The sequence below is a fragment of the Chrysochloris asiatica genome, unplaced genomic scaffold (genome assembly GCF_000296735.1).
Source record: "Chrysochloris asiatica unplaced genomic scaffold, ChrAsi1.0 scaffold00069, whole genome shotgun sequence".
NCBI lineage: Eukaryota > Metazoa > Chordata > Mammalia > Afrosoricida > Chrysochloridae > Chrysochloris > Chrysochloris asiatica.
This window is the reverse complement of record NW_006408587.1, coordinates 15,529,166-15,542,711: the sequence shown is the minus strand read 5'-3', so window position 1 is coordinate 15,542,711 and position 13,546 is coordinate 15,529,166. Positions and strand designations below refer to the sequence as shown.

General features: G+C 37.2%; 1 protein-coding gene across 2 annotated transcripts in view; it reads right to left on the bottom strand.

Moving 5' to 3' along the window:
* TEX10 (testis expressed 10) overlaps positions 1–13,546 on the bottom strand; it is a 55,066-nt gene that overhangs the window by 24,579 nt on the left and 16,941 nt on the right. For both annotated transcript variants that reach the window (XM_006864721.1, XM_006864722.1), the window contains 5 exons: positions 12,217–12,455; positions 11,343–11,478; positions 8,473–8,648; positions 5,797–5,974; positions 1,981–2,069 (listed from right to left, as the gene is read on the bottom strand). In XM_006864721.1, coding sequence (XP_006864783.1) covers positions 1,981–2,069; positions 5,797–5,974; positions 8,473–8,648; positions 11,343–11,478; positions 12,217–12,455 — 818 coding nt within the window. The remainder of the gene's footprint in view (positions 1–1,980; positions 2,070–5,796; positions 5,975–8,472; positions 8,649–11,342; positions 11,479–12,216; positions 12,456–13,546) is intronic.

Sequence of the window (13,546 nt, the reverse complement as noted above, 5' to 3'; positions counted from 1 at the left end):
TCCTTCATTTCATGTCCTCTTCTGAATCCAGCTGGAACCTCTGGTTCTCTGTCTGTGTACATTTGCAGCTGTTTTTGAATTACCTTTAACAAAATTTTCCTTGCATAGGCTATTAATGATATTGTCCAATGATATCTGCATTCCAATGTCCATTCCAATGGAATGGACACAAGGATGGACTCCTTCCAGTCCACTGGCCAAGTAGCTGTCTTCCAAATTTCTTGGCAAAGACAATCACTTTCAGTGAGCTTCGTTAGTTTGTTCAAAGATTTCAATTTGTATTCCATCAATTACCAGAGCCTTGTTCCTTGCCAATGGCTTCAATGCACCTTGGACTTCTTCCTTCAGTGTCATTGGCTCTTTATCATATGCTACCTCTTTCTTTTTGGTACAGTGACTCTGTGTATTCTTTCCATCTTCTTTTGATGCTTTCCATATTATACAATTATTTTGCCCGTTACTGTTGTTAACTGCTGTCAAATCGGTTCTGTCCCTGTGACCCTGCATAGGGTTTATGAAGAGCAAGTGGTGAGCTTGAACTGCCGACCCTATGGTTCAAACCGACTTTGCAGTCCATTTCATTAACCCACAGTGCCACAACAGGACTCCTTCTACTACAAATTATGGCTTAAATTTTTTATTCAGTTCCCTCAGCTTGAAGAATGCTGAGCATGTTCTTCCCCGAAACCTAATGAGCTTCACGAAATCTATAAACCTTTTGACAGGTAATGACTCAAAGTCCTAGTGTGGCAATGGATTGCTAACTACAAGGTCAGCAGTTCAAACCTACTGGCTGCTCCTTGGAAACCCAATACAAGGTTGCAAAGAGTCAGAACAGACTCAAAGGCATTTAACAATAATAAAACACCTCAAAGCCACCCACCACACACACACATTTCAAAACTTAATATCCCTGGCTTTGGGTTTTTTTTTCCCAAAGTTTTTATTGTGAATTAAGCGATAGTTTACATAGGAGAACATTGTTTTTCACTCATCGTTCCATTGAAATGATTACAATCTCTTCCGTGCATCATCATTCAACAGTATTTGCTTCAAATTCCCTCTGTTTTGTTTTTGGATGTCCACAAAAACACTCAGGAATATATAATCATTTAAACAACCAAAGGGCACACTCTGCAAGCCTGCCTCCTGGCAGCCAGCACACAGCCTTTCTCTTTCCATGAGTTTAGACTCCTCAAATGCTCTACTTCTCCATGTCCTCATCTCTGCCTCATCTCTGGTGTCGCTGCTTCTCTGGATAGGGTCCCGCATTCAGCTCGTGCTCTTCTCCCTTGACGGTCCTAGGGTCCTGTTCCTGGACTGTAAGATTAACTATTCCTTGCTTTTTGTTAGAGGACTTCTACCTTTACTGTAGTGACAATTAGTCATGGCAACAATTACTTACTATTGAATCATATGAATCAAATCTCCATCTCTTTTCACCAGACCCATCAAGACAAGATGAAAAGTATTCATTGGCGATTCTACTATCCCCCACACTCTGAAACTAAACTTCCTCTGAAAACCTGTAAGCCAGTCACTTTGTGCCTTTATAGCCTCCTCATTTTAGGTAGCCAATGTCTACCTAGCTATTTTTAAAAGAGCCAATTATGTTAGTTCTCTGTAAACAATGGGAAGAAACAACTTGATTAATACTCAAGCTTTGGGAACTTGTGCTATGAGAGATTTAAAGATGAATTAAGTTATCAGCCTGCCTCATGGGTCCAAACACTGAAGTTGTTGCTGTTAAGTGCCACTGAGTTGGTTCCAACTCATAGCGATCCTATATAGGGTTTCCAAAGAATGGGTGGTGACTCTGAATCACTGACTTTGCAGTTCAGGCACTAAAGAAGGGTACCAAGAATTCCTTCAAAGATTTCCATTTATTAATAATAAAACTCAGTCCAAGGTAATTTATCACCTTCTAAACTGAGAATCAAACAGAAAGAAAATTATAGGATGTTTTTTTTTTCTTCTTACCTGTAAGTGTTGAAAATAAGAAGCTGAAATAGTCCACATCACTCATTAAACTGTCTTTAACTGAATACTTCCATCCAGAAAATGATGATCTATAACAAACAACAGGAAAAATATTTAAAAAGTGATCGACTTGATAGAATAAAGATTGACATATAACTATTTTTCTTTTTTGAAAACAAGTCAGTCTTATTTAATAGCTTACAACAAAACCCATACTATAAATTGCTTTATTTCTGTATATAAGAACTCAAGTACTACAATATGAAAATGTCTAACTTCCAATATATATTGAGACCTTGTATTTACAGTTTAAAAACAGAACTGGTCCACATATATGGTATAACTTAGAAAATTGCCACTGTATTTGAAAATCAGACTCCCAAGAAGCAAAGATAAAGGGTTTTTTTTTTTTTTTCAGATGAAAGTATAGCTGTTATATATCTACACATTTGATTTCTACAGACACACCTCAGTAAATGAGGTACTTTTAAATAGGAGTTCTGGTAGCACAGCGGTTACGAATCGGGCTGCGAACCTTAAGGTCAGCAATTCGAAACTACCAGCTGTTCATGGGAGAAAGATGAGGCTTTCTGCTCCCGTAAAGATTTACAGCCTCGGAAACCCTATACAGGGTTGGAACCGATTCCACGGCACATAACAATAACAACCTTTCTATCCAACTAAGCTAAAGGATCTTAATTAAACAAAGAATAGTTATGTTTAAAGCCACAATGAGACAAAGAACTGTGTTCCTATACTTAGTAAAGTTGCAACTAGGCTTATTTGCACAATAGTACAGCTGCCATACTGGTGAGGAACTGAAGGGAATAGCTCAATGTAAAGCAGCTTCTCATTAAATGAGATTATCTGATGTCTGCTGTAAAATCAGTTTCCAGTAATTCCTCTAAAAATTCCTCTTAAAGATAAGAATAAAAAGCAAATGTCCCTATGGATAGAGCAAAACAGCAGAAAATGCTAAGATTCAACAAGCTAAAATTACAAATTTCATCGCAACCATCTGAAAACGTGTCAGACAAAATTTGGGATTTCCTGTGGTCGGTTTGAACCACGAAGTTGGCAAGTCAAACCTACCAGCTGCTCCTCAGAAACACAAAATAGGGTCGCTATGAGTTGGAACTGACTTGATGACACTTAACAATTCAAATACGAGAAAGTAATAATTTTTTTTCTATATATTCTAATAACTTACGGGGGAACTGCAAAAAGTTCATATTAAGAAAAATAATAATAATTCCATTATCTTTCAATTCCATTTTTCCATTAACTTTTTGAAGCCTCCTTATGTTTCTATTTATTAACATTCTTTAAACTTGGGGGTTAAAAATAGTAGAAGGACCCTTCTAAGTATCATCCCCACAACATGAGCAAAAAGATATGTATGGAGAAACTATCACAAGCAAAGAGTTTACAAAAGTCACAGATGCTCAGTAGAAAACGATTACAAAATGGTGATTAGAAAATAATCCTCTTGAACCTAGAAAAATAGAAAGCAAGTATGCCATCCAGTGGCTAAAACGAGTAGCAAACCTATTTCAAGTCTGTTTTAGACAAATGACAAGCAGTTCATCACACAGTCCTTGAGTCTATGATGACCATCTGTATTTTCCAAACCAGAACACTTCTGAGCTTGAAAAGGGGGTTCTATTGTTAACTGGAACTGTTCCTGACAAACCAGGTTATATAATTACTCTACCTAAAACTCAGGCCAAACTTATTAAGTCTATGCAATTCTTTCCTCACAGATTTTATCTAATGATACAAGGACAAAAAGGATAGGAACTGAGAGAAACAATGAATGTGGTAACAACACATAAAATCGTATGGGGGAACAAGGTAAAACACTAAGAACCTATAAATGGATAATAAAATTCTAGTTCAATATTTAAAAGCTAAAAGGAAATTATCACAATTTCTACCTGTGGGTTTTTTACACATAAAGAAGACTGGTATTCTATAGTGGTAGCCTGCTCTTAGATGCAAACTGAGAGAAAAAGCAGGTTTCAGAACTAAAACACTACTTGCACTTAAACTCAAAGGATAATTAATATAACAAAAAAATAGAAATGACAATAATTTGCTCTGTAAACTTTCACACAAACCATAATTATAAATGTCTTTAAATAACAGGAAAATTAAGGTCCACAGTCCACAAGATGAGTGAGTTCAAGAGGCAACACTAATAGTACAGACAGGAGAAAATGAACAAACACCCCCCCCTCCAAAAACAAAAACAAAAAACAAATGACTGTTTTATAGTCATAGTCTAGAAGATAAAAGGATATTTGCAAAGAAAACTAAGCTGTAAAATAACACAACATTCATCTGAAGGAACCATACATAACTAAGTTCTGAACTTAGGAAAAGTTAAAAAAAAGTAATGCCACTGGCTGAAAAGTTAGAAACCCCTAATTTTATGTATGTTGTTAAAAGGTAAGATTCAATAGAACACAGCTATAAAGAGGGAACTCTAACATACTCTATACAAATAGCAGAATGAAAAATTTAACTTGGTGAGCTTTTTAATACAATGGCAATCTGCTTTTAATTTAATGAGTATAATGAACTCCTATTCTCATTATTTGTAAATTAAAGATATTATCCAATTCAACCACAAATATCCACAAAAAGAAAAAGCAAGACTTTGAACGTATCCTTACCAAAAGTAATTAAGCATAAGTGAACCACCACTGATGTTGAGAGATTAAATGCAGCTTTGAAAAAACTCAATGTTAACATAGACCCTGTAAGACTGAAATCACAGGGACAGAGTGCCCTCTACTGGAATCCAATAAATACAAAACTACAAAAGTTACATGTTGCTAAGTAAAGTCCAGCAGATTCCTACTAACAGGAACCCTTGTATAGGGTTTCTGAGGAGCAGCCAGTGCTTATCCTACAGTACCACCAGAGTAAACCAGATGGGGAAAGGGAAGTTTTGCTTATGGGATTGAGTGTATGTATGTGTGCTGTTGTTTAAGTGCCATCAAGTTGCTTCTGACTCATAAAAGAGACTCTGGATAGGGTTTGCAATGAGTGACTGGTGGGTCTGAACTGCCAGCCTTGAGGTTAGCAGTCCAGTGCTTATCTTATAGCACTACACCAGAACACTAAGTGTATGTATAGGTGGTGGCATAACTTGGAAAAAGAGAGTGATAATGTTGCATAATATCAAGAATGTAATCAAAATCACTGAATTATACTTTTGTTGTTGTTATGTGATGTCGAGTCAGTTCTCCAAGGAGCAGCTGGTGGGTATGAACTGCAGAGTATTTGGTTCTCAGTCCAGTGCTGATCCTACAGTGCCACACAAGTTGAACTGACATATACTTTATGTCTATTTCCATCATAATAAAAAATAATAATCTACAAGCCACAGCAGAGGTGAATGGAGGACCAAGCGGGGAGAGTGGCCGGGCTGACAGGAAGACACAGGCACCCAGTGGACACTGCAGGTCCCATGTCACACAGTGACCCCCGAGCTCCTGCCACTCACGTTCCACTAGTTTGTGAGCTCCTGATGAAGGGCTGTGATACCCTGCACCCAGGTCCAGCCAGGAGCCTTCACATATATGGCTTCAGTCATGCCTCTCAGGAATAGCTGGGAAGCTCAGTGTTACTATGAGTCGGAACCAACTCAATGGCACTTAACAATAGGTCACTATGAGTTGAAAGTGACTTGATGGCAACAGGTAATGGAGGAGGTGTGACTTTAAATTCTGTATTCACAAATTACCCAGTAAAAGGAGTGGGGGCAAAGATTATACATGTAAAATACAGCTGACTTGAGTATACTACCTCATGTGCAGTATCCCAATAAGCATGGCAGCCAAGCTTGAACTAAGTCTTCCCATAATACAGCAACGACTTAATCGAGAAAGCAAATCCGCAGGTAAGCTGGGTAAAAAATATACAAGTTGTACCAAACGTTGCTGAGTCTCTGCTGGGAGAACCACCACAGTGCCTTCTTGTGGATCTAATTGAGTGTGCAGACACAAACAGAAAAAAGTCTTAACATACATGCATTTATGTTTAAAAAACTACATTAATTTAAGCAAAACACTGAGCCATAATCATTTAATAATATATTTAACAATGTAATAATTACATATTATCTACATGTATAAGTTTGAATTAGAACTCTGAATGGAGGTGAGGAAGCAGAGATTAGATATAAAGCACAATATCAATCACTCAAGTGTGCTAAATAATCAAAATATCAAACATTTTATAGCAAAACACCTCTTACCTGTCTATTCGAGCAATAACTGAAAAACACAATCTTAAAATATCTTCCCCCAAAAGTGGAAACCACCCAAATGTCCATCAACTGAGAAACACAAGTGGTCTATATCAACTCAATGGACTGTTACTCAGCAATAAAAAGGAATGAGGTCAATCAACACTCTAGGTTCCTTATTTGCAAATCCACCTCCAAAACCAAACACTAGACTCATAGCAACCATGTATGGGGTTTCCAAGACTTTTTAGGAGAAAGCTTCATCATTCTCTTGCAGAGCAGCTGGTGCGATGAACTGCCAGCCTTCCAGTCATCAGTCCTGTGTTCATCCTACAGCAACCCTAAAATTTTATTTGTGACCTCCAAATCAAGACTCAGAATACTTATGGCACTTTTGCAATCATTTACAGATATAAGCAGAGTGGCAAAAACGTTTGAGTGCTTTGATGTGCATGTTCCCAGATGAGGCTGATAAGGGAACTTTTTTTTTTTTTTTTAATTTATGGTGAATTGAGTGAAAGCTTACAGAGCAGATAGATCATCAGTTTTACATCCAACACATCACAGTTTGTTTCATCTCAATGATTGCCATTCCCTCCATGCAACAGCAGTCATCCCAACCCCCTGAACCATGCCCCCAAGTAAAAGTTACCCTTCTGATCTTGAAAGGCTGGCCATTCATGGTGAATATACCTCACTAGTGTTGCTGTCCCCCCTTACATACCTATCCACAGCTTGGTTAAAAACTGGGTCACTAAGGTGAGTTCCATTTGACACCTAAAGGGTGGCCTAGGGTCATAGTCTCGAGTTTCTCCAGTCTCTTTCTGACCAGCAAGTCCGGTCTTTTTTTTTTTTTTTTTTTTTGAAGTTTTTCATAACTTTGAGTTTTGTTCTATGCTGTCTCCCACTCCATCCCAGACCTTCTAATGTGATCCCTTTCAGAAAGCTCTGCCATCTTGTTACAGCTCTCACACTTCAAACACACACTAGTTTTTCTGCCACTAGTGACAACTTTTTCTCATTTATGTGCTTTTACTGGTGATACTGTTTAAAATTATCTCCAAGCACAGTGCATATATGCTGTCTAGTGTTCATAACCACTGTGTTTGGAATATGGGTGTTAGATAAGTGGCACTGTTGGGATAAAGCACTGGACTACAAGGTTGGTTTGAACCTCAAGGTTGGCAGTTCAAATTCACCAGCCATTCTTTGGAAACCTTATACCACTGAGTCACAACCAACTTGATGGCACTTAACAACATAATATATGGAATTCACATGATATTCATGAATTATAACATTGATGCCCATGAGTTCAATGTTAATGAACCCACATTATAGATTAAATTAAGTGACTTTAAAAAGGAAGGAAGTCGTGGGAGGAAGATGCTGTGTGCTGATGTACAGATTCCCAGGCTCGGAAACCCTGAGGGACAATTATACTCTGTCTACAGGGTTGCTATGAGTCAGAATCAAATCAACTAGTTGTTTTTGGTTTATTTTTGTTTTTTAAAATGTTTTTATGGGTTATTTTTCTTTAGACATTGAATACTGAGCTCCAGATACGAATAAAGCATACATATGCAGGTAGTTCCCAACTTACAACTTATGAGTTAGAACGAATAGTAGTTATGACATCTGGTTTGTTTCTGTACAACATATTGTTAACAATATGTATTACATACAATGCTGCAGTACATAATTTACAGATATGACCACTCAGATGTTGACTTGCAGATGTTCAAAGACTGGATTTTAAAAATACTGATAATAAAAGGCATTAATAATGAAAGCAGGAAAAAAGAAGTATTCAATTTAACGTCAGAACCAACTCAGCGTAGAACCAATGAACCAGAAGTCCATTGTAATTCAGAAATTTTTTAAAAATTTCATTAATATATGGAATTCACACAAGATCTTCATTGTAAGTAACAAATAAAAGTATTAACTTGCCATCAAAGCTTCAACAGAATGTTTTAAATACCTGACTAATTTTGAATTTGTTAATAGCAGGTTGTTTAAAAGGCAATCTAAGCATCCAACAAACCGTTACCACCATTCTTGGAAAGCTATTCTAATAAATATTTCCTATGGAAAATAAATGCAATGTTTGATGGTTTGGCAGTTTAACTCATATGAAAGGAAAGGCAAATCTAAAGCATTCCACTTAAATATCTTTTCTAAATCGGGGTACAGCAGTGACTGCCTACAGTGTTAAAAGACCATACCCTTACCATAAATTCGGAGAGCAGTAGCCTGTAAACTTTTGAGTAATTCTTTATTTGCTCGCGCTGCAGCAGTATGAATGATATCAATAAGCTGTGTTGAGAGTTCAGGATTCCGGGAACCAAGATGAGCAAGTTGCAGTGGCAAACCAGCCAGCCAACGGGATAACACTTTACTACGATACCTAAGAAAAGTCAAAATAGGACAAAATAAAAAATATTTCCTAAAGACAAAGGAAACAAATTTTTTTCTAAGTTTTTTAAACTTATATAAAGTACAAATTCATTCATTAATGACCCCCTCAAAAATGAATTCACTTAAATATGAGACAATCTGCAAGATGCCAACATTATTCACCAGCATCAAAAATCATGTACTGATGTTCTAAGGTCTTAATCACTGGCTTAGTTTCCTAGTGCTGCTGGAATACAAACGGTACAGCTGGCTGGCGAACATAAATGTATTTTCAAAGTCCCAATTCTGGAGTCCTGGTGTGGCGCAGTAGGATAAGCACTGGATAAACAAGATCGATTTGAACTGCAGGGTCAGTGGTTTAAACTCACCAGCTCCTCCTCGGAAACCCTTTATACGGTGACAGTCACGTAACAATTCAGAATATAGATCTAAGATGGGGTGGGGAACTCCCCGAGAAATCGTTTGGTCTGGCCCTGCCAAGGAAAACACAGTTCCACCCATCACATTGTTAAGTGCTGTGGTGCTAGTTTCAATTCATAGTGACCCTGTATAAGGTTTCTGAGACGCAGGTGCTGAGTTTGAACCACCAACCTTGCGGTTCTAACCAATCTTGCTGTCCAGTGCATTATCCAGCAGCGCCATACCAGGACTCCAGCCATCACGTTGTTGTTAAGTGCTGTCGAGCCATCATCACATTAGGGGTGAGTTAATTAATTGTCTGACCAAATATATCAGGCTAATTTTTTTTTTTTTTAAGTTTTTATTGTGAATTGAATATCAGCTTTACATTCATCCTATCGTATTGCATTGCAATGATTACAGTCCCCTCCAAGCATCATCAAACAACCAAAGGGTACACTCCGCAAGCCTGCCCTCCGGCTGTCAGCACAGAGCTCCTCTCCCTCCCTGAGTCATAGCAGGCTAATTTTTAAGTTGATAATTTCACATGGCCTGCAAATGATGTTATGTATTTTGGGAGAGGTCACTTTGCTATTTCAGCTTCTAGTGGCCAGCATTTCTTGGAATTCCTGGGTTTGTAGATTTACCCACTTCCCTCATTAGATAGCAGCTATCTTCACTGGCTCTGGTAGCGTAGTGGTTACGAATTAGGCTGTGAACAGCAAGGTCAGCAGTTCGAAACTACCAGCGGTTCCGCAAGAGAAAGATGAGGCATTCTGCTCCCGTAAAAACTTACAGCCTCGGAAACCCTGTGCAGGGTCGCTATGAGTCGGAACCGACTCCACGGCACACAACAACAACATCTTCACTGGTATCTTTGGGTCTGTGTATCTGTTGCTATGATTAAGTTTATTTATCCAGCCTCCACTGACATGGCTTAATTATGGGAGTGACTGTATTACACCGCATTAGATTATGCTCTTATCCACAGGCAGAGGTATTAGGATCCCAACACACATTTTGAGGGAACACAATTGAAATCATAACACCCACTAAATTTACAAGTTTATGTAATTTGTGGCACTATCTAAATTGCATTTTCCTCTGAAACACTTTGTGAACTACTCATCCTAATGAATGTTAACTATCATACTATATTAACATAGATTAATCCAGTGAAGATTGCCCCTATACTAATGGCTTCAAATGTGTGTTATTTTAGTTGCTTATGATACTAGATGAAACGCTAATGTTTCTTAACTCACGTGACAGTTATTCCTGGCTATCTGTCTAAGAGTTTAGTGATTTAAGGATGGCCTTTGTTGACAGAGATCTAAACTCAAGTCCCAGTTCCGCTACATACTAGCTGCATGACACTAAATAACTTATTTAACCTAAGCTTCAATTTCCTTCTTTACGATGGGAGCAATAGTATCTGCCCTCATAGTTATGCTATGAAAATTACGGTAAATTAGAACAAGCACCTGGCACATAGTGAAGTAAGACTTAAATATGTTCCCACAACCAGCTACATATATTGAGGTATCCCAAATATACCCACCTCCCACCCACACTTCAAAACTAACAGTGGTTCCGCCGGAGAAAGATGAGGCTTTCTGCTCTCGTAAAGATTTACAGCCTCGGAAACCCTGTACAGGGTCGCTATGAGTCAGAACCAACTCCACAGCACATAACCACCACCACCACCACCACCCACCCACACATTTCCTCATGACTACCCCAAATAAATGTCAAACACACCATATCAAAGAAACTACTTCCTTACTTACAGTCTATACTGACTATCTCAGTTGATAGCACCAAATTGAGCCAGAAACCTTATTTTCTGCTGTCCTCATTCTTATTCCATATGCCCCAAAATGCCACTAAAGACTATTATAGCCCCATATTTATGGAGGGGAAAAAAATATGCTGAAATTGCTATAGGTTGCTCCTATTGTCCTTTAGCTACATCTGAAGGCTTTTACCTGCTCAGGTGCAAGTATACAGCTCAGTGGCACTCTTCTGTATGCTTCTTTATAAGGTTTCTAGCTTTTCTGAAATCCAATAGTAAAAACCTAGCCATTCAAAGGATGTAAGCATCTTATTCAATTATTTCAACAGAGAGTGGACTCCTGGTGTGGTGCTGTAGTATTAGCACTGGACTGTAAACCACAAGGTCACAGTTCAAATCCACCAGATGCTCCCTGGAAACCTTACACAGTACTTCACAACAATAAAGTAACTCAGCAAAAAAACAGGAAAAATAACAAATGGAACTTACCTGTATCTGTAAGATCTCAGTGCTTCTTTTTGATAGATTTTACTGAAAAATTTCAGTAACAAAGTCCGAACTGGAAGAAGAAGACCCCTCTGCTGATATAATGTATAAACTGCCTTGATGAGAATCTCTGTAGCCTCTAAAAACAGAAGGAAACTATGAAAGCAAAAAATGCTTTCTTCAATAGGCCCAAGTTTTTTAAAAACACAGAAGTTCTTTCCTTTGTTCCCATGACCAAGAAGAACTTAGCCACATATGGATGACTAGCATCAAAACCCCAGCAATGCCTGACTGCCAAATACAAAAGTGAAATCAACCAGAGAATACAATATTAATTTTCCTAAGAGACCACAAACCCAAGTAGCAAGGACATAAATCAGGATATCAAACTATGAATTCGATGAGAATCAAAGAGAAATGCTTTATTTTTTAATGAAATCAATCTATCTCAGTAAAAAAGAATAAGTCAGTCACACTAAAAACCAACTTACTGCAACATAACTTAAAGCTAGAAATAAGTGCAGAGACAAGATTTCTTCTGCATGGACTACAGAAAAAACCTCAAATCTAACCAAAGTCAAGCAGAAAAGGTTATGTGTTCATCTTTAGACTTAACGGTATTCTCTCTTAATTATAAATGCACTACCTTTTATCCTCTGCATTCTAATAGAAAAGTTATCAATTTGCTTCAGAGTGGACCTATCTAAGAATGAGTCACAAATGATTTCAGTGTTCACACAAACATTTCTTTGTGAATGACTTTACTACCTTTTTTGACTTCAGTTTAAGTAACTTGCAAGTCAGCATTTGAAAACTCGGCCCTAACCAGCATGTATACAGCTCCTCTCTTCAATAAGGGCAAAGCTGCATCACATACCTCTGTTTGGTTGTATCTGCATTAACCTCCATGACACCCCAAGCAATCTGTTCAGTTGTTTACTATTTAGCTTAGAACCATCTTCCAGAGTCTTGGTCACAAATTTCCTTATCATTTCTATCCAATTGGAATCCTTTTGCAAAGTTGAGGCATTTGCCAGAGAGACCATGATATCAGACAATGTTAAATTCAGTAAGAGATGATCCACATTATTTGAGAAAATCGTGCAATGCTTGATGCTAAAAAAAAAAGGAAAATCTAGAAATTATATTATGCCAGTATTATTTACAATATTTAATTAATGGATCAATAAAAGTAATCTCCTTCCAAAATTAATAATTTATAAAACAAGTAGTTAGGCAGGGTTAGATCCCAGTTCTATGAATAAACCAGTCATTGTACCATAAGTGTTATTAGGAAGACATGAATTTGAAATATAGACAACTCAGTTCATTACCTGAGTTTCTAGTCACACAAAAAGTAAAGAACCTTATAATCTTTGAAGGAATTTAAAGATAAGTCTTAAAAACACCAACATTTGAAGAGTTGTTTGTTTTTTAAGCAGCTACTTTTATTTGAATGGCAGTCACAGTAGATTTTGGCTCTACTGCTATCTAATCATCTAACTTAAAAGAATCACAAATCTCTCTTAGCCACAATCTTCTCTAGTTGAAACGAGACTAGTCATTAAGTATTTTACACTAGACATACAAATAAAACACATTTTATCCAAAGCTTCAAAGAAATTCCACACTGAATTATTTTAACAAAAATAAACAATTTAAAACTTAACAGAGACTGGCAAAGGCAATGACAAAGATGAGAGCAAGCAGCTGCAGACTCTAGGTCCACGGACTGAGTATGGCTGTGGGTAGGAGGCTAGCTTATAGAATATGCCCTTAGGATATTTAACTGAATATAATATACTTTTTGTTTGTATGTGTACATCAAATATTTTTGCTTTTTCATTTGTGAAATATAAGACAAAAAGGGAATGAACAGGGAGAAAGTAGGATAACTGTTGTTGAGAGGAGGTGATTGTAATCATTGAGATGGAACAAAGCTTTTGTTTGCTGAATGTAAAGGTGATGATCTTGTCTGTTAACCTTCACTCAATTCACAACAAAAAGTAAAAAAAAAAAAAAAAAAACTCATTTCAAATACTATGAAATACATACAGCCTATTTTATTTCTTTAATCTTTAGAATAAAGGTAAGGTTGATTTAAATCCTATCTCAAGCTAACAATTTTAAAGGAAAACAATCGTACATTAAGCTTGAGCAAGAATATAGTAACAAGGAACCACAAATACAAGGGCAGTAAAAGAAGT